Source organism: Amia ocellicauda, chromosome 7 (assembly GCF_036373705.1).
Source record: "Amia ocellicauda isolate fAmiCal2 chromosome 7, fAmiCal2.hap1, whole genome shotgun sequence".
Classification (NCBI taxonomy): Eukaryota; Metazoa; Chordata; class Actinopteri; order Amiiformes; family Amiidae; genus Amia; species Amia ocellicauda.
Window position 1 is genome coordinate 43,778,765 of NC_089856.1, and position 24,751 is coordinate 43,803,515.

A 24,751-nucleotide genomic window follows, 5' to 3' on the forward strand; every position below is an offset into this window, starting at 1 on the left:
TTTAGCTTTAGCATAGATTAAGGGTATTATTATTACCATTATTAATATTAATTTAATCTATCAAAGAGTTCTGTGATGTCATAAACTACCAGACTATGTTATGATGTATTTTAAGTATTGCTCAGGATGCAAAATAAGTCACATATAAACGTGTATGCATGCTTGTTTTCGATTTATATTTTTTATTAAACATTGGAAAACCATAAAACTTCTACATAGCACTTTGAACAATCACACATCGTATAAGTAGCAGAAGCACAAGTATTAATAATAATCTGTTAGTAATTAATCGGATATATTATCTTGTATTCATTTTTTACAAGCGTAGAAATGACACATCTATAAAAGAAGACTCTATATGAATCAGGCTTCAGGGGAGAAGACAATTTTCTAGCACTGCTGTTTCATTGTGTGTCCCCGTCCACATAACCTTGTGCTGGGCAAAAGCAAGCCTTTGTGGTTCAGTCACTGAGCACCAGTGTATCCAGCCACAGCCTTCAGGCATCTGAAGAACCGTCAATCCCAGCGCTCAAGCTGTCGGGAAACATTTACTTAACAAACAGTAAGTAAATGAGTTTCCCTGAAAGGAAATGGCTTGCCTTAATTGTTCACTTAACATCGCCCAGTAGGGGGGCTTGTGTTAACACTGGCACTCCGCCACCTGTTGTAAAGCGGCTAGAGCTTCTTCATCAAAATGCCATTGACCTTCTCCACGTAAATACAAGACGTAGTCATTTAAAGGATCACATCTGTCTGGCCATAGACAAGCCCCAAATACCCTTCAAAATCCTAGGCATCATCTGGTAAGAACACAGTACTGTCCAGTCTTTTAATTAAACAACCCCCTTTTTAAGAAGATTGCTTATGACCTTCTAACTATAAAGATTGTTTTTTTTTCCTTTCAAAAAAGTGTATCATATATAGGGTCAACAAGTTTAAATGTACTTGGATCTTTCTCCCTGGATTTATCCAGTGTCCACACAGACCCTACAGAGAGCAGTGGGAAGTGGTAGTAGTGCTCAAGTCTCCTTTTGAAATTGTTTGGTTAATGAAGTCCGTGTCCTCCACTTTTTCCCACTCATAGACCTCAGCTCCTTAGATCGGTAACAATCGTACCTCCGAGGGGCCAATACCAATATAGTGCTGACCCCAGCTCCTGCGGTTTTGTATTCTCCACAGTGGAGGTCTGGCGAAGTTGCTTTCCTTTCCTTGGCTCTAAGGCAGGTATCTATTGGGATCTCCAGGGAAGGGTGTGGAAGGCGCTTGGTTAAAGTGTCCCATGAGGAATATGCCGACAGTAGAGAGGGCAAAAAGCAATGCCATCACCAAGAAACACACCCTGTCAACCACTCTGCCCACGAGGAACCATTCTTCATTCTCCTGCGAACAATCAGAAAGTAAAACACAATAATACACCTTGAAAATATGTAGAAAGAGTAACCGCAAATTAAACAAAATGATGGTTTTCTGTCTTTGATTCCCTGCCTTGAAGCAAAGAATCACAAACGAACTTGAACTACAATCCTATCTGACTATAACAAAGATAGTTATAGTCTCTAGCCGTAGAGTTTTTTTGGTTGACTCACGTTCTGGAAGTCATTTTGCTTCTGGATACTGGTGGCAATATGGTTACAGGATGCCACACACTGGCGCACCTCCGGGCTGGCTTGTGCCAGGCTGTTGCTTAGGTCTTGAACTGTGCCCCCCTCCAGACCATTTTCTGTGGGCAAGAACAAAACAGACATCTGGTGAGGCAGTCCTGATGAGGAGATATTTAAATGGGAATGTAAAATATTTAATACTGGGCATTGTTTGGTTCCAGAATGTAAATCCAGTAGATCATATTACCCGATACCCCATCTATAATGTGTACTGAGAGCTGAGAAGAAAATGTTGATATGTAATCGAAACTGGAGAACTCCAGTTATTAATGAGGTGGTGTCAATTCTCCTGTGATTTATTGTTGTTCTTTCATGCTATTCGTTATTCCCTTCCATTATTTTCCAGTGGGCATTAAGCTCATACAGTCTTTGCCCCCCAGTGCCTGACAGGGAATACCCACGGATCTTCTGCAGCACAGACTTCATGAGCCCCTCTCTTGCGATCTGCTGTCTGAACATGAGCTCGGTGCGCGCCGTCTTCAGCACGTACTCGTCCGCCTTGGCGATCAAGCCCAGGGAGCTCCGGCGCCGAGAGGTCGGGCATGGCTGGGCATCCTTTGGGGACCAGAGACTCATCTGCATTCTCAGGAGACGTGGCACGAAATTCAGGAGGATCTGGGGAAGAGCATAGCATGTCACAGAAGCAGCCCCTACTTGGTAAACTAGAAGGTAGAAGTCTCTATGAAGCTCTTGACCCTGAAGCCACAAGGTCACGCTGCTGAGGTAAGGTGTAGTGGATCTTGAGCTATCACAATATGAGACTGGGATGCTGTTTATACCAGAGCAGTTATTCCACGCAGAAAATAATATGTATAGTGAAAAAGAGAACACAGAATTACTGATGAGTCATGTTGTGTCCCCCAGTCACTGATGTGTAGCTGATGAGTAACTGATGTGTAACTGATGAGCAAGAATACATTAACAGGCAAATGCAGAATATTAAAATGACAGCTTTAGGTAAATGACTTTGCTTAAACTAAATGCCCAGAAGTTAGAATGTCGTGTAGTCTGGGTTTGCTCAAGATCGACGTCTCTGAAATCCTGTACCTGTCTGACATCATTGGTCATGATGTGGGTGCTGGGTGTCCGGAGAGACACATTGAGCACAATGACGCAGTTCATCACCACGATGGTGGTCACTGTCATTGCAAACATCAGAAACCTGGGACAAGAGAACAGGCAAACTTCATAAAACTGCACTGAACAAAACATCTCTGAATGAAATTAGTTAAGCGTTTGGACTATGGATTCTCCTTACATTTAGAATGGCCGTAGCAATCATTAAAAACACTACTGTATAAAGACTCAGGACAAATCTAAGCTTTAGTTCCATTAAGGCCATTTGTTGTCCATTTCAGTCAGAACTGGCAGTGACCTATCAATCTTGCTGGTTTGTGACCTCTCTGTTTAAACATAAGGCACTGTTTCGAGGACACGGTGTATTGTTAAACAGTTGAAAGGAAGAAAAACAACAACAACATGAATTTCACAAAATGATGAAAAGAGAAGTCCTTACTTCCCAATGAGGGGCACAGCCTGGGAGGTCTCAGGTACCTTCTGGGCGATGAGGAAGAGGAATACAGTCTGTGCAAGGAGGATGGAGATAGACATCGTACACTTCTGCCCGCCCGCTAGAAGAATCATAAAGGCTTTGGTCAAGTTCTACTGTGCAGATGGTTAGCAGTACAGAGCAAAGACTGACATCTGAAATATATATATATATACACACTCACCTAAAGGATTATTAGGAACACCATACTAATACTGTGTTTGACCCCCTTTCGCCTTCAGAACTGCCTTAATTCTACGTGGCATTGATTCAACAAGGTGCTGAAAGCATTCTTTAGAAATGTTGGCCCATATTGATAGGATAGCATCTTGCAGTTGATGGAGATTTGTGGGATGCACATCCAGGGCACGAAGCTCCCGTTCCACCACATCCCAAAGATGCTCTATTGGGTTGAGATCTGGTGACTGTGGGGGCCAGTTTAGTACAGTGAACTCATTGTCATGTTCAAGAAACCAATTTGAAATGATTCGACCTTTGTGACATGGTGCATTATCCTGCTGGAAGTAGCCATCAGAGGATGGGTACATGGTGGTCATAAAGGGATGGACATGGTCAGAAACAATGCTCAGGTAGGCCGTGGCATTTAAACGATGACCAATTGGCACTAAGGGGCCTAAATTGTGCCAAGAAAACATCCCCCACACCATTACACCACCACCACCAGCCTGCACAGTGGTAACAAGGCATGATGGATCCATGTTCTCATTCTGTTTACGCCAAATTCTGACTCTACCATCTGAATGTCTCCACAGAAATCGAGACTCATCAGACCAGGCAACATTTTTCCAGTCTTCAACTGTCCAATTTTGGTGAGCTTGTGCAAATTGTAGCCTCTTTTTCCTATTTGTAGTGGAGATGAGTGGTACCCGGTGGGGTCTTCTGCTGTTGTAGCCCATCCGCCTCAAGGTTGTACGTGTTGTGGCTTCACAAATGCTTTGCTGCATACCTCGGTTGTAACAAGTGGTTATTTCAGGCAAAGTTGCTCTTCTATCAGCTTGAATCAGTCGGCCCATTCTCCTCTGACCTCTAGCATCAACAAGGCATTTTTCGCCCACAGGACTGCCGCATACTGGATGTTTTTCCCTTTTCACACCATTCTTTGTAAACCCTAGAAATGGTTGTGCGTGAAAATCCCAGTAACTGAGCAGATTGTGAAATACTCAGACCGGCCCGTCTGGCACCAACAACCATGCCACGCTCAAAATTGCTTAAATCACCTTTCTTTCCCATTCAGACATTCAGTTTGGAGTTCAGGAGATTGTCTTGACCAGGACCACACCCCTAAATGCATTGAAGCAACTGCCATGTGATTGGTTGGTTAGATAATTGCATTAATGAGAAATTGAACAGGTGTTCCTAATAATCCTTTAGGTGAGTGTATATATATATACATATTTATACAGTAATCAATGGGCACTTATTAAGTATTAACAAACATGTAATAAATATGTCAATACCCATATTTATTTTGAGTATTGAGTATTGAGTAGTTTATTATTTGCTTAAAATTTTATTTCTAAGAACTGTTACTAACCAGGTAGTTTTGCTGTTAAAAATGGCAAAATACTACTAATGGATATAGATACCAAATACGATGACTTTTGAAGTGTAACCTTATAGTAAATAGTTAATAAACACATAAATCGCCCCATAAATTATAACTATAAAGTTCATATTGACATGAAACATCAGCTGGGACCTTCAGCACTTTCTCTGAAGGCTGAAAGTCCTCACCTTTAGCAGGCAGGAAGTAGACCAGAAGCCCCAGGGAAGAGATGAGCACACAAGGCACGATCATGTTGATGATGTAGAAGAGTGGCTTCCTCTGGATGATGAGGAAGAAGATCACCTCCTGGTACTCGAGGTCGTCCTTGCTGTAGTGGCTGTTGATGAGCTTCTTGGCTGGTCTGTGCTTGATCGCCCATTCCCCGTTCTCTACAAGAGAAACACAATGGGCAAAGTCTGAAGGGGTGCTTTCGAACATAAAGGAGCAATTTATGTACACCGAGCTTCTTATCACCCCAAACTTGAGAAGCTACAGGGTTCCACCTGAGAAGCCGCAGGGGTTGCTGGACAATGGCAACCTCCCAATTTTGTTTCCTACCTGTGAAGGCTTCTGGGTCGATCACGATCCATTCAACGGTCCGACCTTCTTCGTTTGTCAAGACAAGGTCAATCTCATTGGCGCTGTACGTTTGCGAGCTTAAATGAGGTAAAACATAAATAAAAAGAACAATGCTAAATGTACAGAAGCATATTGTTGCCACACAGAAAGAAAACACCTTCAAAAATAAAGACAACCTGTTTCAACCTTCGATTAGTAACGCAGGGTCAGGTTTAGGCGTTGCAAATGTATGGGTTCCACTCACCGAAAAACCATGGAACAGTTCTGCCAGTCAAAGGGGAAGTAAGTGACTTTGATGGAGCAGGCACTGCGGTAGATGGCAGGCGGAAGCCAGTAGATGCAACCGGAGGAGTCAATGAGGGCGTTGGTGTAAAGAGTGATCTCAAATTTGCCATCAACGCTGCCAGGCACAAGACAAGAGCACAACCATCTAAATTTACATCAGCACAGCTAAGCTCTACAACCCCTCTTAATTAACAGATACATATATATGTCTTTATATTGAAAACTATGACCCTGTCTCTACCTCAATCTTCTATCTATAACACATGGCTCCTAACAGTTGATAGAAATATATGTTAAAATGTGATTGTACAGTGTTAAACTTCTAATAAATAGGAGCGACTACAGACCGACTGAAACATGAGTACCAGCCTCCACTCACTTGTTCTCCAGCACGATGTCGGGCAGCCAGATGCTTTTGGAGGGGACTCTGATGATGTCGATGCCGTCGTACAGAGAGGTGTTCCATTTCAGCCGATAGTCACACCATTGCTGGGGGCAGGGGGGGGAAACTTCATTAATAGAGCAGAAGGTCCAAGGCCAAACTGAACTGAACTGAATCGAGACCAGACCAACTTCTACTTGGTTTCTGGTCCCTGAGATCATCATAGCCTTGGCCCGTAAGCTGTGTCGCAATAATATCAATGTTAACCCTTGCCAAGGATGGTAGGATTCATTCTGATATTTCACAAACAATATCCCTTCGTATTCCTTTTCTTGTTACCATTTCGATCCAGACGTTGGTCATGAGAGCCTCTTCTCGTTCATTCTGCAGATGAAGAAAAAATACAACATGAATGTCCGGGCGTGTTCCCTTCCTGCAGACACTTTTAGGTTGAAGTGTTAGTTTAAAGCACGCAAAATATAAGCAGTCAGATGCAGTTTGCTTCCAGTTGTGCTGAAAGAAACATGTAGAGACTATTAGCACAACGTTTATAAAAGATTGTAGATCATGCTTCTAGCCGTGGCGCCATATTGTGGAGTTTCAACCTTGCTTTATAACGTGTGCCGATCACTAAACAACACCAGGACATTTCTGATGAAGGTTTGTTAGGCACTGGGGCGATGTTGGGATCGCTGCTCACCAGTGAGACGAGGTTAGTGAGGGTCAGTTTCAGTGTGACCTGGGTGACGTCCCCGTCCTTCTCCACGGGGCGGATGTTCTTGTTGTAGCCTGTCATCATGTCCTTCAGCAGCCTCTCTTCCTGGTTTCGACACAGTAGGCCTGAAGGAAAACCAGCAATGACAAAAAAACAAGAATGGATTTTGAACATCAGATCAAACCACAATATGTTATGGCATGATATTGTATAACGGAGAGCAAGCAAGTCAAATGCTTGTAATGCAAGGTAAAGATATGATTCTTATGTAAAGAAAACATATTTTATGATAACTAGGATGAAAAATAGCAACACAAAAACACGCAGATCCATGTTACTTTGAATAGAACATAAATAAAGCATCAACATATTTCTAAATGATTAACTCATGATATAATTTTAAAACATTTAAAATTTAGCGTAAATATTGTAAAGCATGAAAAGAAAGAGCATCCTTCACTTTTTTAATTATTGTAATTTAAATTTCCTTCAAATACACGCAAAACCTATGCAGGAATGTGTGATGGAAATGTACTAAATGTACTTTTTTGATATGCTATTCAATTAAATACTCCTAACATTGCCTTAAACAGAGAACCAAATAAAATGCAGTACAGTGTCAATCTGGACAACTGTGTTAATGTGAGAGTATTACAATATGCATTCACACATTACACACTTGGCCAGAACAGCATTTGTTGCCCCACTTAAAAAAGTAATGCAAGTCTGTTTCCTAAAGAACCAATTCATGTTAATGAAGATGGAGAAGCTGATAGCATAACAGACAGATGTTTTCGTACAGAAACTGAGCTCCTACAAATTTAGCTCACTTGCGGAAAGAAACACTGTGAGTACACACCAAAGTTCCTTTCTAAATAAAATACTAGAATAAAACTCAGTGGTGGTTAAGCATCAATCCAAGCTGTGCAAGAACATGGAAACGTCCCTCACCTGTGGGGAAGCAGCTCAGCAATGCCAGGAGGGACAGCAGTGGGACCTTCATCGCTGCCTGACCCGGTGCGAATGCGTCTAGTAATTGTGTGCCTCCTTGTTCTGCCCGTTGGTCTGAGAGGGAGCACCTGGCTGGGGGGAGACGGGGCACAGCGGCCTTTGTCCTGCGGTCGGGAGGTTATTTTTGGGAGGCCAGGCGTGTGGTTAGTGCCTCGCCCAGCTGGCCTCCGTTGCATTTTCAGCTGTCGCAGGAATGAGATGGGAGGGAGGGGTAACTGGAAATGAAAGACAGAGGCTGGGACTTTTTTTTTTGTGTATCACCTGAAGGTGGTCTTTCAAAACAGTCAAACAACTGTGCTTCCTATACCGTGCGTAAATGGTACTAAAGTCTAATTAGTCTATAATTGTTTGGCATGAGTATTTGTTAATTCTGTGTGTAAAACAGCAGTTTCTGTTATCTAAATAATATACTTAAGTGAGGCAATGTGTGTTGTGTGTGTGTGTGTTTTAAATCATGATTTTTGTGTATATGGTGTTGGATTATGTTAGACAAATTTGGTATGATTACTCACACAATTGGGTGATTACTTAAATTGTTACAAGGACACTAGTTAACAAGGCACCTTCTGCAAAGAATTTAAAATATATTAAACAGAAAATGCAATACTGCTGATGCTGAATACTTTAGCAGTGAGCAAATACACATAGGAACGACAATATCAACATTGTCGTTATAAATAGCATTACAACCATAACCCGGGCTTAACCTAATTCTTACCCACAGCTATTACTGGGAATCTGAGAAAGAGTTTTTCAGGCCAAGGTTTTCAGACAGATCTGAATCAGAGAAAAGCAGAACGTCTACATTGTTCTGTTTCAAGTTAAGGAACAATTCAAAAGTACATGTTCACAGTATGTTCCAGTTTCTTCAGACAGGTGCACTTCATTAAAAAATACAATCCTGTCTTTATGCTGCACAGGGGGATAATATTACCACGTCTGTGGCCTGTGTTCCCGTAATGCAACTGCAGATGCTATGAGGCGGACAGTTTGTGGAGGGATGTGTCCAAGCAGCTGCCTCAGTGTTGCCAACTTCTATCTATAACTGCCTTTAAGCGGACAGCAACTGAGCGACACACAGGAACAGCTACGGGGATTGAGGGACAAATCATAGCAGGAGATGAGAGGCAATGTTTGCTAAGTTTCAAAGGCCAGTTATGGAAAGGGCCAATTAGGGAAATCTACATATATTTGCACATGCATTTTCAATAAGCACTTCTTCCAGTTCAGGATCGCAGCCTAAACATCTTGGATGGGACCCCAGTCTATTGCAGAGCAGCACACACGACTGCTGGACACAGAACCCAGCCAACCCAAGCAGCATGTCTCTGTCATGTGGGAAGAAATTGGAGCCCCCTAAAACCCCAGGCTGTCGGGGACACGTGCAAACCACACAGACAGACACCCAAGGCCAGAATAAAATGGTGTTTGTTCTCCAATTACTTCAATTGTTCTCTGAACTCTCCAGACATTTAAGAGCTAAAAATGATTTTAACACGGGTCCATCAATCAATTAGAAATCCTTCATCAAGGAGAATACATGTCAGGTATAACAGAAACCTCCAGAACCAAGTGTACCACTCTCAGAGTTTCTCATGAATCTCATTATGCAGGGATTTCTCAATGTACACAATGCACACAGCCAATAACAAAGTAGCTTCTAGCCTTGTTGGCACAGAGACAGCTGCCTTTATGGAATTTGTTTGGAATTTTTTTGCACTTGCTACAATCATAGAGAGAGAGAGAGAGAGAGAGAGAGAGAGAGAGAGAGAGAGAGAACAACCTTCATTTTCCCTGAATGGTATGCCAAAAATGGACCAGTATGCTGGTTTTCATTGCAATCGAGTCCTTGATTACTAAATTGGTCTAATTGTTTCATTGGCTAGATAAGTTTAAACACCTATCCAGGCCCCAGGATATGTTATAAGCAACTGAATCAAATGCACTTTTAGACCATCAACTGTAAAATACCTCACAATATATTTTTTATTTAAACAGATATTCTCGATCATATCTAACTTATTTGAGAAGAGGCAGTCAGGAAAGATAAAACAATGTAGGGACAGACTCTCACACTTGGATCTCTATTGCCAGTTGAGAGCACAGGTGTTGTGTGCCAGATGGAGCTGTAGCATTATAGCCTATACAGCAAGGAGGAAAAACAGACAAATTTATATTTTATTGGAATAAAATGTTTAAAGGAAATGTAATTTTGAAAGTGTGATTTACAATGTTTTCATTATGGAATTTTCTTTTGTCAAAATGTTTTGTGTAACAGTGTGACACAGATATCCCAAGATTCAACACAACTCTACTTACCACCTTCTGCCACTTCAGTAAACTCTTTCCATTTTTGAAACAATACAATATCATGTGTTTCCTCCCAACGTTGGTATTCGGAGCAGCAGTGTAAAATTGGTCGTACCTGCTTTCTTTCCCACTAGATGGCGGTGTGGTGTGGTATTTCATTTCCTCCCTTCATCAGGTAATTTACTGGTACAATCAGAGTGAATCAGATTGCATAGCACCAAACCCCACGGGCCCCTTCGAGTTAAGGTAAGACCCATCAGGTTAACAACACATTTAAATACAGTGAGGGACAACTTCTGTGAAAATAAATCTGAGCGAGATAAACTACATTTGTACGGCTAAACCTGATAGGATACAATACTGAATGGGATATCTAAGACCATAGTAAATAGAAATTGAAAGAAACCGCCTTGTTTTATATTCATATTTAAACGCGTGGAGGTACAATTGTATCGCAATATTACTGTTTATGATTTTGAATTTCAAGTCGACACTTAGTTTTGAAACTACGAGAACATTTTGTTGTGTTTGTTCTGTATCTGCTTTGAGTGGAACGAACGCTTATTGGAGGTTGAGCTGCTTGTTTTGGCCAACGCCTTAAATTAAACAAAAGAAAGCACCCTAGAGGAAAGCTAAAACAAAATACACCGCATGCACGAGGTCCAAGATTTTAGTTTTCTATTCCCTTCGTTTAGTTCTCTTTGTCACGCTTTTAAAATCTTGTATGTTTGGCAGATATCACCCTTATTTTCTCTTAGATTTATTTATTGATTCGATGTTTGCAGAATGACTAGCACCACTTAAAGCAGTGTGTGCGCTTGTCCTGCAAAAGGTAATGAATGCGTTAGTTAAGAGAGACTAAAGGATTGCTCAGGGTCTGGATGTGGGCACTGCCAAGGCTGCCAGAAACAAAAAGTCAACAAAATAGTGATAAAAGAAAGTCAAGCTTTATTATTACATCAGACACAGAGCATGCCTTATAGGGGGGTTTGGTTGAGCCACACTTCCTGTGTTGGTAATTTGGGTAAAATTCAGGAATCCTATCCAAGAGGGAGAGAGGGATGGATGTGTGGAGGAGCGGAAGGCAGGCCCTCAAATGTAGCGCTTGTTCTCCTCCAGGTAATTGTACGCATCATCCTCGAAGGGCAGAGGAGGCGGGTGGTTGTAAATCCCAGACAGGAATATGAACATGGTCCCGAGGGTCATGATGGGGGTCACGACGAAGAAACACAGCCGGTCCACCGTCCGGGCAATGCCACTCCAGTTGTCCTTCTCCTGAGGGGAGGGCAGGATCGCGACAGGGAGAGACAAGGTTACCGACCGCCATTGTGCGGGACAACCATCTCACAAACGCAGAGTCAAGGTCAAACATATCAAACACGGTCAAACACAGAGGAGACTACGTGGGGACTTGAGTCAAGACTTCAGAATCATGAAAGGCATCGACCACATCAAACCAGAGCAGCATTTCCAGATCTCTGTGAAGAGTTTTCCTCCACATTCAGGGAGGGCTGCTCCGGGTCAAACTCACCTCATTGTAGTCGTTTTTCTCCCGCATGTGCTTGACGATGTAATTGGCACCGGTCACCGCGGGTTTGATTTCGGCGTACAGCTGATCGGCGACTTCGCCCTCTGTGTTCGATTTGTAAACTGAAAAGGAATGAAGACTCAGTTAGCAGGCTGTGCTTTCAAACCCCTGATTGCTGCAGCAGAACAAGCGATATCAATTCTTCTGCTTTTGAAATATTTCTCGGCTGACCTGCGGCCGGAGTGGCCCTGGCGGTCATCCCGTGCCTCTCGGACTGCTTCTCGAACATCAGTTCGCTGCGGGACTTGACGCTGTAGTACTCGTCCGCCTTGGCGATGTACCCGACGGAGCTGGAGCGCCGCTGCAGGGCCCCCTCCCAGCTTGCCTCACTCTCCGCCGGCTGTGACATGTGCAGGATCCGCGGCAGCCTCTCCAGGAAGAACTGAGCAGGGAGGAGAGGAGAGTCACATACTTTCTCACCACAGAAGACCCTGTCCTTCCTGCTGAAACACTCTCTTCTCTTTCTGGGAATAAGCTAATTTCTCCTGCCTTGCGTTGCTTGCGTTGCTTGCATTGAGTTGCAAAGCAGATTGAAAGACAGACCTGTTTCATTACAAATAACCAGGGGTGCAGGTTTGGTTTGAACATTGGTGGGGGGACAATATTTGGGGGGTGGAGTCATGGTTGCTGGGGGGTCCGGGAAGATGTTTTATTTTATTTTTATTTTTTAAAACACCCATTACATGCTTGTTTCTTGTGACATTTCAGAGTGGGATTTCTAAGCCAGTCATGCTCTGAATATGCTACTTGTCATCCAAGACACTACTTAACATATATAAAGTCAATATTAAATGGCACACACCACTTCATAGATCATTTTGTTTCTAAACTCTGAGTGTAGGTCACTGTAGCAGACTCTCGCCCTGCTGGGGGCCTTGTTTGATGAGCGTGATGATCGATAATACTGATGATCTAGGATGCCTGATCTACACTTAGTTTTTTTTTATGTCAGTGAGAAAAGAGTATTGATATCTCTCAAAAATATCTGCCACCGCCGCCACTTTTTAAATTTACTTATCAATCAAAAAAGGCCTAGCCTATATAATATAGTGCGTTTATTCAGCCTGTTCGAGATAGTGAGTTAACTAACAAGTAAATATTAAACTGATTAAATGTATTATTGTGTTTTAAACAGGCACAATATACACCATTTAAGAATGACTGGGTTTTATTTATTTTAAACACGGTTAATTACCTTTTCCTCTCGAGTCCTCACACACGTTCGTGTCTCAGTGATTAAAAATACACTCTCGACGTGGTCCCTGATAAGTGATGCATTATGGGATTTGAAGTTCTCTTATCTGCTGATGGCACCCCAAACCAAAAGTAAGGATCTCCAAACACCTACAAATCCCAGGGTGCCATTACATTTAAAGCGCCAGGACTTTTTTTCTCTCTCTTTAATAACTCTGCTGCACTCACAGGTGAAGTCGGGAGCAATACGCTATTGGATCATTCACTGCGTCCCGGCTTCAGAACCTAAAGCCGAAGACAATCAAATTAGCTTTTTGGTTTTCAGGCAGTAGAGTTCACGATCTGGATAGAGTTAACAATTTGGATAGAATGGATAAAATTACTTGATGTTTCAGATTTATCACAGGGACGTTCAACGTTCCCTGACTATTGTTGGGGACATGTCCCGACCGTCCCTACCTAAATTTACACTGTTGGACTGGGTTGGAAACGTATTCCATAGATTAGGGGACTGTTGCTCTATTGGTGGAAGGCTTTACCTTGTCCTCACGGAGACACTGTGTAAGGGACGCAACGTAAACATTGCGGAGGATATGATGTCATTGCAGTTCCTGTTGCACCACTTGTGCTTCTGGATTAAGAATTAGTCCAATGATGCTGATGTATATAATTTGATGTATGTATCATTCTACCTTCTGACCTGAGTAGTGACTAGCTTACCTTTTTGGTCCATTTAGACATGACATGAGTGCTGGGCGTCCGGAAGTGCAGATTGAGCACGACCACACAGTTCAGCACCACCACCGTGACCAGCACCATGATGAACATGAGATACCTGTGGAGGATGAGGAAACCACAAAATAATTCAATGACTGGCCTGAGATTTATCATTACAATCTGCCCTGGCGGAGAAAAGTGGGCGCCTACCTAACAATGAGGGGGATGGCGAGGGATGTCTCGGGTAGACGCTGAGACACCAGAAGCAGAAAGACAGACTGAGCGAGGAGCACGGAGATAGACAGGGTCATCTTCTCCCCACCTGCACAGCAATACAGGCACTGAATAACAACGTGACGGCAGACGCAGACACCGAGCTTTGAGCAACGGAAATAGACGCGGCCTGTATGGTGAGTCCCGGCCATGAAGATCCTCTGACTCTCTATGTTTTTACATTTTAGTATCCAACTAAACTGGTAAGCAGAGCCCTGCGACTGAAGGTGTGAGAAAAACTAGACCGGATAAAGATGCTCAGGTTTTCATTGCTAAGCATTACATCCTTTACAGATCTTACTAAGGGTGACTGGACTATTCTATTTATATATTTTATGCAAGCAATATAAAGAGGAAACACTTATTTGAAAACCTTCAAAATTATGAATGGAATAAACATAAATTCTTGAAGTCATATTGTACACTTAGTTCTTTAGTGTTTGGAAGATATTTATCTTTGACACATTTAGATTTAAACAGCTAGATATTTGTCTAGTGATGAATTCTGATTTGTTCTTTTCACTCTCACAGGTCCCTCTCTGCACAGGGAGATCTTTTGGTAGGAGGGACATTTCCCATCAGCCAACTGGAGCCGTCGGGCGTACTCACTGTCTGCTGGGAGGTAGTAGACGAGGGAAGCCATGAAGGAGATGAGGATGCAAGGAATGATGATGTTGATGATGTAGAAGAGAGGCTTGCGCTTGATGATGAGGTAGAAGGTGATGTCTTGGTGTTTGTTGCTGTCCAGGGGAACCTCCTTGTGAATGTTCTTCCTGGCGGGTTTGTGGATGATCTCCCACTCACCATTTTCTACACAGAGGAAAAAAAATTAATTCAGCGATGTCTTTCAAAATGAAACGAAGGCTTATCAGCAAAATAACTGCCATCCACTTCATAAGACTCAAGGGCTTCTCCTTGAGTGTGGCCAGAAATCCAAATGGACAGTTATAGTTATTGAAATCTTTGCTTGACCAGGAGCCTGTGAGCTGGTAGTGAGCTAGGCCTTAAGGAAGGAACTTCAAGCTTCTCTGCTTACATTCCTGATGTTAAACGAGCCAAATACTTTAGTGCCACATGCCTGTGTGAAATTTGAGTTCTTTCCACGTCAATGAAAAACTGAACTGAAATAAGGAGGATCAAAATAAAGAGCTGCATTTACCTGTAAACCCAGCAGGGTCAATGATAATCCACTCGACTGGGAAATTCCTGTTTGTTTCCAGGTCTGTATCCACTTTCAGGTGCATACTAATCTCCTTGGCATTGTAAGTCAGGGACCTAAAAGGGACAGACAAGGACAGGGCAAAGTAAAGCCACTGCTATCTCACACTCTTCTTAACTTCTTAAAAAACAGTTCCACCCCAAATTATATTAACCTTATTTTCAATGTATTATCTGTATTCTGCATTGTCAGTGGATCTCAGACCTCATATGCATTTGAATATGTCTGCATTTTTTAAGGTGTTTCCACAGTCATAACTTGAGACACGTGGATTCAACATTAGTAACCCAGCTTCTGAAAGATCTCCCTGCGCTCTCCTCCCTCCTGCGTCTCACCTGAACTTCAGAGTGCAGTTCTGCCAGTCGAAGGGGAAAAAGTTCACATTGATGGCACAGGAACTGCGATAGATTGCGGGGGGAAGCCAGTACACGAATCCATCAGGATAGACCAGGACGTTACAGTAGTAGGCCACCTGAAACTGGGCGTCATTGCTGCAGAGGGAAAATATGTTTCTTCAGATTATTGATCAGACGCATCATCACAGAAAGCGATTGCAAACCAGTAGCGGTTGCCAAATGAACTGCCTACTCAAAAATGTGAAGCAAAGTTAGTCGGTTGTCTTGTGTGTATCCAAAAAGATCTCAGCTTCTCATCTCAATTCCGAAACAATCTTCTTGGCTGGACGGCAAATCTTGTTTAAACCCGTGAGCAAATTGCCACATCCTCACAACCTGGTTTAGTCCAGACTTCAAGTTTACTTTATTAGAGCCACTCCTATGAAAAATATCAAAGACTAATTCAATCAATCATCCCAGTACAGAAGGGCCTCCATATAACATCTTCCTTCATTATGTACAGGGAATACTTGCTTATTCTCCAAGACAATCTCTGGGAGCCACACGAGCTGGGAAGGCAGGTGCAGGACTTCGATGTCGTCAAACAGACTGGCGTTCCACGACAGCCTGTGATCATACCAACCCTTTATGACACAGGGAGCAGGGGACAATTAAGTACGCAAACCTATAGCCTTTATAAAACTAAGCACATACATTGTATTGATTTATTTTATTTCCAGTTTTTTTTCTTCCACAAGTAAAAAAAGAGAATTTGAGACTGACTTTTGCTCATCCAAAAGGGAGTACAGAAACTTCAGGTTATTTCGAAATCCACACTTACATGATCCATCCATACATTTGAGAGAAGGGTCTCGTCTACTTCTTTCTGGAAAACAGTCACAGGAATTGGTAACTGACTGAACCGTATCCAGGTCAAATTGCAACACTTTGTTTAAAGACGTTCCTGTAACAATTCAATCATAAACATCAGCCGTGTTTCAAATGCCATTAAACACAAGGAATGTGTTGAGGAAGGTGTGTAGCAGACATGCATGCACTCGCACAACGGAGCTGTGTATTTGTTAGAGAAGATCAACATGGAGTAATTAAAGACAGGCCCAGCACCACATCAAAACGAGGACCCACCTGCCAATTGCAAGATTTAAAAACACAGTGGCTGGTGGCTGGTTGTGCATTAGCGAAAACATGCATTCTCAAACAAAACAAATGATTGTACTGCAATGGGAACTTGTGATTGGCAGGGGTTCCATGCTATGTGTATCTCTGGTCTTAGAGAGCCTGACTAGAGGCCAACGTACGAGAGAGATGAGGTTGGAGAGCGTGAGAGCCAGGTAGACATCCACAACATCGTCTTTGTTTTTGACCGGCCGCAGCTCCTTGTTGTAAGCACGCTCCTTGAACAAGTGGTTGATGAGGCGCTCCTCTTGATTTCGAGCCCAGGAGGCTAAAAGACAGATGCAGCAAAAGCCATGAGATAGTTCTCACACAATGAGTGACTAGCCTAAATGAAAGCAACACAGACATTTTGTAAAGAAATGTTGAATGCAGTCTGGGTCTTGTACAGCTTCCTTTATATTCCTGTATTCTAGCAAATATGACACATTGTTGCAGAAAGAAAGAGCAACCAGAATATGTCACTTATTGAAAGGTGTGACATGTGAAGAGGTTACAAAGCTTTATATGTTCAGCAACAACAAAGGGGGTTTGAGACACATTAAATCAAAGCTTTGACCCGCCCACTAACAGCAAACTACACACCTGTTTATCACAGTGGCTCCAGTGAGGAGTAGAAGAAGACGCCTTTTAGTGTGTGGGTCAAAGTCTCAATCCCAGCTTTGGTGCAGTTTCGATTCAAGGTTTATAAATCCCTCCAATGTATTGCCAAAGCCAATACTTCAGACATAGCAAAACACTTTATAGCCACGAGTCAGGCTGAAGAAATAAACTCAAAAATAGACATTTTCTAAAAAGAAAAAAAGGCCTGGTTGCGTTTTAACAGGCATTGTTTACCAAAGATCATACAACACTGTCGGCAACAAAACGCCTTTTAGATGATAGTAAGAGAGTGTGTAAACTTGACTTCCACTTAAACCATGCTAGTATCAGTCCTGCCACAACAAAAACAAAACAAACTCAAACAAATACATTTACAATTAAACAAAATACAAATACAAACTATGAAACCATAAATGCATTTAAAACTGACCCAAAACAAAACATACTTGAAACTGACTGCTGGCTATAAGTCAGGCTTATAGACATTCTATGACATAATTCCTACTTGTTTCTCTGGCTTGGCTGAAGAGTGCTATCAATCAAATTCACCACAACAACCCAGGAGTCCTCCAGCCCAGACCTACCTGATGTGTACAGAGTCAGGAGAAGCATCAGAGACACGGGCAGGTAAAGAGCTGGCATGGCTGGTCTCCGGCACTCCACGACAGTTTCCCAGTGGCTCTGGTTGGCTCTGTGTGCGTTGGATAACTGAAGGACAGGGCTGCTGAAACCCACGCTGCTCTGACTGAAGGAAGCAGGTGTCACATGAGAGAATAAATAGATATGCGATCTGTTTCTTCCTACTCAGAGAGAGAGAGAGAGAGAGAGAGAGAGAGAGAGAGAGAGAGAAGGGGGAGGTTGTAAAGGACAGGATAACGAGCAGTTCAAGGGAGGAGGGGGTTGAGACTGACAGGAAGATACAGTCAAGTGACGGTTTGTTGAAATGGCCCTTCTTGACTTCTTGAGGCAGAATACTGTGGATGCTTGGGGACAAATATTTTGTTGATTGGGATTTTATAGGATCTCAAAAAAGTGGCTTGGCGACGTTCTTGGATTAACAAGATATCGGCAGAAACACGGGCTCAGTGGCTACTTGGTTACCTTTTTCTGAGTCAATCAGTTATTTCTGAAACCAGCTTAAGTGATTCTCTCACAAACCAAACACAAAATGTTAGGGAAACGTACTAAACCTAGCAGACAAACTCTTAACCGTAAAAGTGTCTCTACACTTTAAGGCGACATGAATACATGACCCTCTCTGCAAAAGTTACTGCTCACATAAACAGAAGCACTGACTGTATATTGTCGAGAAGGTTGATGTGAACCATGACCCATTGACACCAAAACCATCAGATTGAGTGACATGGCATTGTTTCTTGCTGGGGTTTAAAGGGTTAAAGTATAACATGCCAATAATCCAGAAGAAATGCTCCTCCACAGTCCACCCAATGCCCTTGTTGAACTTGTCAGAACTGTGTGAGAAGTCAGCAGCAGGCCATGCCAAGCTCCCAGCGCTGTCTCAGTTGCCCCTGTCTATTATTCCTGGCACGGGGGGATGGGCAGCTCGCTGTCAGTCAGTCTTCACAGCAGCTGCTCTCGCACTGGGAATTCTCTGAGCTTTACTGTAAAACATGAGTCAGTCGCCGGGTCATCTGGCAGTTAAATACCACAAACAAATGCACGAGTTTGCACGAGGATAACCGGCCGATGGATTGACAAAGGGTGAAGATAATTATAATGAGGAGCATTACAGAATTATTGTTCTGATTTCATGGACAGACATTTACTGTCATCACAATGCACAGATCTGTGATGCCAAAAGTTCCAATTCTTCCACACGTCAAGATAAAAAAATCAAATGGTGACCCCTATAGGATACCACACACACACAATCATGTCTCCACTTCTAGAATAAATGCGACCTGCTACTGGATGTGTGTGTTATAAATGTACATTGTCTGCATCCCTTCCAACCTCATAAACATGGCATGGAGAGAGGTAGTAAAAACAAGAATAAATAAAATGTGTTTTATTGATGTTTTATTTATTTTTTAACAAAAATACAAAGCATTCCTTTCTATACAAATAAATACGTCAAAAGAATTACAGTTTATTTACAGTCTGTTCTCACGAAAGGTTCAACCTCTGCAAAAACAAAAACAGAATAATTTAGTATATGAACACCTGTACACAGCTATTGACAGGTAGGTACATAAAACAGAAGGTGGCGAAATCGGTACCCAGAGCAGTAAAGTGATTTGAAAACCACAGACTGTAGCTCGACCTAGTCTACACAATATAACATCCGCCTCCGAATATATTCAATGTCCTTTAGGGCTGGGTATTGGCACAGATCTCCCGATTTGATTTCAGAATTTGTGAATAGTGATAATTACAACAACAATATTGCTCATCAGAGAGATTCTCTGAGCATTACTGCTATGAACTGCACAGGAAACTTATATAACATGGTAGATTAGTAATGATTAACATTGAGGACCAGGCCCAAAACATTACAATTAATTGCTTTTTATTTAACAAATATAAATAACTCAAATTGCTTTTGGTTTTAAAAATAAAAAATAAATCAAAATAGAAAAGTGCATATTTTATAAACTACCATGAAATAATGGCAAATTAACCAAGGGAGTTGTGTGTCTTTCACACATGTAGTTAAAAAAAGTGCACTTTAATAATAAAACAAAATGTCACATGTACTTCACACACATGCCTTCAATTCAGCTACCTTATGTATAATCAGTCAAAAGCTAAATCTTTCTATTTCACTACAGCCTGAATAAAACTGGGTTAGTTATATGGGCAGGGGGGGTGATTGCACAATGTGGAGCTGGGGGGGGGGGGCGATCACGTAGTGACGGGGGTGCTTGCGGGTGACGTGCGAATGAGAGTGGGGGGGTGGAGCACATGCACTTGTGCTTTAAAGTTTATCTTTATTGTTTTTTTAAAGGATATGTTTGGCCAGGCAGCACTGTTGTTTCAATCATTGAAAAAATTCATAGATTCATAAGATCGATCTTGGAATTCAGAAGCACAATTAATCGGAAAATCAATCTTTTTACCCAGCCCTAACGTCCTTAAGAGGCTAGAAATACCAGAAGCTAAACTGGAAGAGTATTTCTGCAGATAGATTGCAGTGACTGGTTCAACCACAGTCATTGTTGCATTTTTCTTCTAGCTCAGAGCTGATTGCATTGAGAAGCAGGTGATGCATTGGTAGATTCACACCAGTAATCTGGGTGCCAGTCATGAGAAGCAGTCAAAGGGATTGTGGTACGAGAAGAACAATGCAGACGTTACACCTCAAGAACATCCTGCTTCAGATTAAGAGATATTGCTTTCCTGAAAGCAAGCTTTTGGCCACATCCGCATTGTTCCAGTTGTCCAGTACCACAGCTTGGAATTGTTGATGTATTCTAGTGAAGTCGGGCCATGTTGACTTCCTAAACTCTCAGAGGCGCTGACGGCAGCACTGTCCGTTTCCCGTGACTGGAATTGTCCAACACGTCTTCAAACAAGGACCTACAGCGTGTACCTTCCTTCCCCAAGCCCAAGGGCCAACGTTGGGTCGGGCTTGTCTCAATGGGAAGCTGTCGTTGTCAGGAGTCTTATGGTTTCCTGGCAGGGGCCCTTGTCTTACGTCTTGAGGGCCTCCAGCGCCAGGGCGATGACCCGCGGCATGCTGCGGTAGAACGACTCACTCTCCAGGCCCACTAGGCTATAGAAGGTGAGGGGCTGTCCTCCCACCGTGGCCCGGACCCGCGCCTCGTACAGACCTCTCTCGTTCTTGGACGCGAGGTCCACCAGTACCTGTTAACAGCCAGAAGACACATCCGTCACTTTGCCCAGTGTGAACATCGTCAATAACCCCCACCCCCAACATCTCACGTACAGGACCTGTACCCTGTTGGGACATTCAGACAAGTAAGAGTGAATGATTGACTAACCTCTTGGAAAGTCATGCAGAGGTTCTTGTTAGGGATGCCCAGGATCCAGTGGTACATCTCCTTGACCATACTGACCTGCTGCGAGGTCTCGCTCACTCCAGGGCACACTGGCACAGACCAAAGAGAAACCTCTCATCAGTATCACTACGGCCGTTGGCCTGGCCTGATAGAAACCCTGTACTGCCACAGGGAATGCAAAACCACATTGCCTCTTTCCAACTAAATAAGCTGCCTGCCAATCCCTCACTCCTCTTCACTAAACCACACTGCCACCCCTTCTCTCAGCCCTTGACTATCAGACAACTTCCTGACCTTCGTGGTTTGTTCCGGACGCCCGTCTCTTTCGCAGGCCTCGGCGCCGCTGGTAGACTGTCTCTGAAAACACAATGATGGATTCTGGTTAATGACACAGATGATGCAAACTGGAATATGAACATAAATAAACAGGTTTTAAGAACAAGACAAGTAGCACATTCTGTAAAACACTTCAGAATATAGATAGATGGATGTGGAAAAGGGAAGCTATAGATTGAAGCAAGTGGGAAACATCTTGGTCTTCATCCAGCAGTGCATTGATATAGGCTGATATTTTATTTGTATTTATAAGTATTTTATAAACTCTGTTGCTGTGAATGTGGAAAGCAATCGTTAAATTCCATGTTTATAGTTGGTCTTTGTTTCAGGATTATTACATATTTAAGAACAACACGTGACAAACTAAGACAGCTCTTCTAAACAAATGTGCCTCCCTTGGAAATAATTAGAAAACTGGTCTCCTAATATAGGACCCAACAGATCGACACGTGTAGGTCTGCAGAGCCAAAAGGAGCTCTTTGGTATCCTGCATTTGAAAGATTTGTATTAAATTTAAGTTAAGCAAACAGTCTTTCACTGAATACTCTGAACAAAACATCTCAATCAGAAGATGATCTTGATTCTTTGTCTGCAAGAACCAACGAGAGAGGCTCACCTGATGGTTTTGTGGAAGTGGGGTCCGTGGCCTGCTGTGGCAGAGCGGGACTAGGCCAGGCAGGGACAGAGGAGAAAACGGTCGATCCTCTTCCAACAGGAATATCAGGGTCAGAGGAAGACGACGATGAAGAGGCAGATGAAGTGGGTCTGTATTCCAAGGTGGACTCTCTGGTCACACCGCGTCGGTAGATTTCAGACGGAGACGTCGCGCGCGCCAGGCCAGATCCCCGAGACGCGGCTCTGGCTCGCTCTCCAGCTGGGAGTCCTCGTGGTGAAGTTGTGAGGACGGATCCCTTGATCTTGGGGGATGCGGTGAGCGGGGGAGTCCTGGCGGGAATGGTGGTCTGCTCTGCCACTGTAGTGTCTCGTGTAGGACCCGTGCTCTGGTCTGTGATCGAACTGGGGACCCCAGAGCCGAGCTTGGCGTGGAGCATCTTGATCAGGGAGCGGTATTGTCCCTCCAGCGTGGGAAGAGCGGGGGCCTCAGCCTGTAATTCAAGCAGCAGTGCAGTCAACACACGGCCTGGGTTTGTTTCAGCACATTTAATGTCTAGAAAAGACCAAGCTCTGGATGTATAGACCTTTCCTTGCTTTTTATTACTTTTAACAGTCCAATTTGTTCTTGTTTTTGGCAATACTGTACTGTCTCTCAAAGCAACATTAGTAGAGAGGTATTAAAGCTAAAGTGAATGGAAAGTACCTGTAGAAAGAGGCTCTTCTCCTGCTGCAGAGATTTCAGGCCCTGCAAAGCGGGCTGGTTGTCCAGATCCTCTGCGATTCTTCTCAGATATGTGGCCCAGTCCTCAACAAGGGGTCCCACGTCCCTGAAAAGGGAGGGCGGGCGAGGAGCCACCTCCCGGACCAGGATGGGCGCCGCTACCTGTTCTTTTAAAATAATAACCTCGTTACTCAACGAAGAAGCCTACCAGAGCTCTGCAGAATGGTTTGTAGGACACGCATGATTGAAGAATACACGGAGACGGGTCCAAATTAAGTCACATCTGCAGAGAGCCCGATCAGCAAGTCAACGCCGGTCTACAGTTCTGTACCTGTCTCGAGCGAGGCCCGTCTGCGCTGCCGGGAGGGGAAGGCGGTGCTGTAGATGTGCTCGACCAGCCGAGGCAACGTCTGCGTGAAGAAGGTCAGGTCCACCTTGTCTCGGATATACTCCTCCGCGCGCTGCAGGAGGTCCAGCAGGGTCTGCAGGAACGACCGCAGCTCTGCCGAGACAGCACAGGAGGGGCTGGTGAGTCAATCTGACTATCACTGGCGCTTTTCAATTTGCGACGGGTCAAACTGAGGGATAGGCCGGAACATCATATATTAATAATAATCACATCTTTCCTGTATAGCGCCTTTCAAGGGACTTCAAAGTGCCTTAAAGCTGGGGGGGACTCCCTCCATCCACCACTGACGGGGTGGCACATTTCTCCCTCCTCTGTGTGTGAATGCGATTTAGTTTGACATGGCGATTCTGAAAGGACACTCACGACACTTCTTGTAGCGGGTGCGGCACTTGTCCTCAGCCAGGCGGGTGCAGGCGGCCGTGCCCAGTGAGGGCGGGCAGGAGTGGGTGTAAAAGCGGCACAAGGTACTGAACTCCGACCTCTGCTGCTCCTCGGAGAGCTCGGACGTCTGCAGCAGCTCTGGGCAGGTGGGCTCCCGGCTGCCAGTGGACTCTGCAAGAACCAAAATAGTAGTTGTAGATCTCTCCCACAGATGCGTTATCTGTTATTGATAATACAGAGCACTGGGACGTGTACTAAGGTCTAGACCTGGGGTATCAGACTCCGGTCCTGGGGGGGTGCAGTGTCTGCTGGGTTTTGTTCCTGCCAATTGGCACGTTAATTGGTGTAACTGAACAATGAACTGGATGAATTGAACTTCTCTCCAATCTCTGAAACGTTCTGAGGGTTCAATGTTTTGAGTCAGCGGCAAATTGTAAAGGAACCGGCTATAAAAAATAAAATAAGCCCACCTAAGTAAAAAATTACATTAAGTAACTGCATCAGCAGACACCACGTCCCCCTCGGGACTGGACACACCCCTGGTCTCTAGAGCAATAAAACCTTTGTCCTACCCACAGATTTGCATATTACAAACTTGTAACCAGTTACAATTATGATTAATTGTCCGAAGCTAATTCCTACTACTCAAATACCAACCTCACAAACGAGTCAAATGAATCCAACACCCAAGCACAACATACCCCTAACTGTATACCTAAATCATACTGGCACCGTGGCTGACTCACTCTGTATCTCACTGTGGATCCAGTCAGAGAAGGCCGTGACTCGGGTGTACACCCCGGGTTTCCCCTTCTCCCCGCAGCCGTCCCCCCAGGATGTGATACCGTACAACTGGAAACGCCCAGAGACGCGGTCCTGGCAGGTCAACGGGCCCCCCGAGTCCCCCTATCAGAGGAGAGGAAAGACAGTACATCAGTGAGGGCTCCACACTGAGGGTCAAAAGTCAAGGCCTACAGCAGTCATGCGTGTGTGTGTGTGTGTGTGTCTTGGATTTATGGAAAAAATAGAGTATGCAAATTCCTCAAAAATCTTTCCCCTTCTGCTGTTACTGGACATGTTGTAGGGCATCAGTTTCGTCAATGACAGTGTTGACTACATGTCTA

General features: G+C 43.7%; 2 protein-coding genes across 3 annotated transcripts; both read right to left on the bottom strand.

Annotated features, from left to right (window-relative positions):
* Positions 1–189: 189 nt before the first annotated feature.
* chrng (cholinergic receptor, nicotinic, gamma) lies at positions 190–7,790 on the bottom strand. Of its 2 annotated transcripts, XM_066709799.1 has the most exons (12): positions 7,690–7,790; positions 6,724–6,863; positions 6,363–6,407; positions 6,021–6,130; positions 5,601–5,756; positions 5,336–5,433; positions 4,966–5,166; positions 3,178–3,292; positions 2,709–2,823; positions 2,063–2,276; positions 1,587–1,720; positions 190–1,380 (listed from the first exon to the last, which is right to left on the bottom strand). In XM_066709799.1, exons 1-12 carry the CDS (start codon positions 7,739–7,741, stop codon positions 1,216–1,218), a joined length of 1,545 nt encoding a protein of 514 aa, XP_066565896.1. In that variant the 5' UTR covers positions 7,742–7,790; the 3' UTR covers positions 190–1,215. The 2 variants fall into 2 exon arrangements, with proteins under 2 accessions (XP_066565896.1, XP_066565897.1); XM_066709800.1 differs by lacking the exon at positions 5,601–5,756.
* Positions 7,791–10,990: 3,200 nt separating this feature from the next.
* chrnd (cholinergic receptor, nicotinic, delta (muscle)) lies at positions 10,991–17,981 on the bottom strand. The gene is made up of 12 exons (XM_066709801.1): positions 17,767–17,981; positions 16,705–16,850; positions 16,227–16,271; positions 15,920–16,029; positions 15,386–15,541; positions 14,991–15,106; positions 14,441–14,641; positions 13,769–13,880; positions 13,562–13,676; positions 11,819–12,029; positions 11,591–11,709; positions 10,991–11,334 (listed from the first exon to the last, which is right to left on the bottom strand). The coding sequence occupies exons 1-12, from the start codon at positions 17,822–17,824 to the stop codon at positions 11,152–11,154; spliced, it is 1,572 nt and encodes a 523-aa protein (XP_066565898.1). The 5' UTR covers positions 17,825–17,981; the 3' UTR covers positions 10,991–11,151.
* Positions 17,982–24,751: the final 6,770 nt, after the last annotated feature.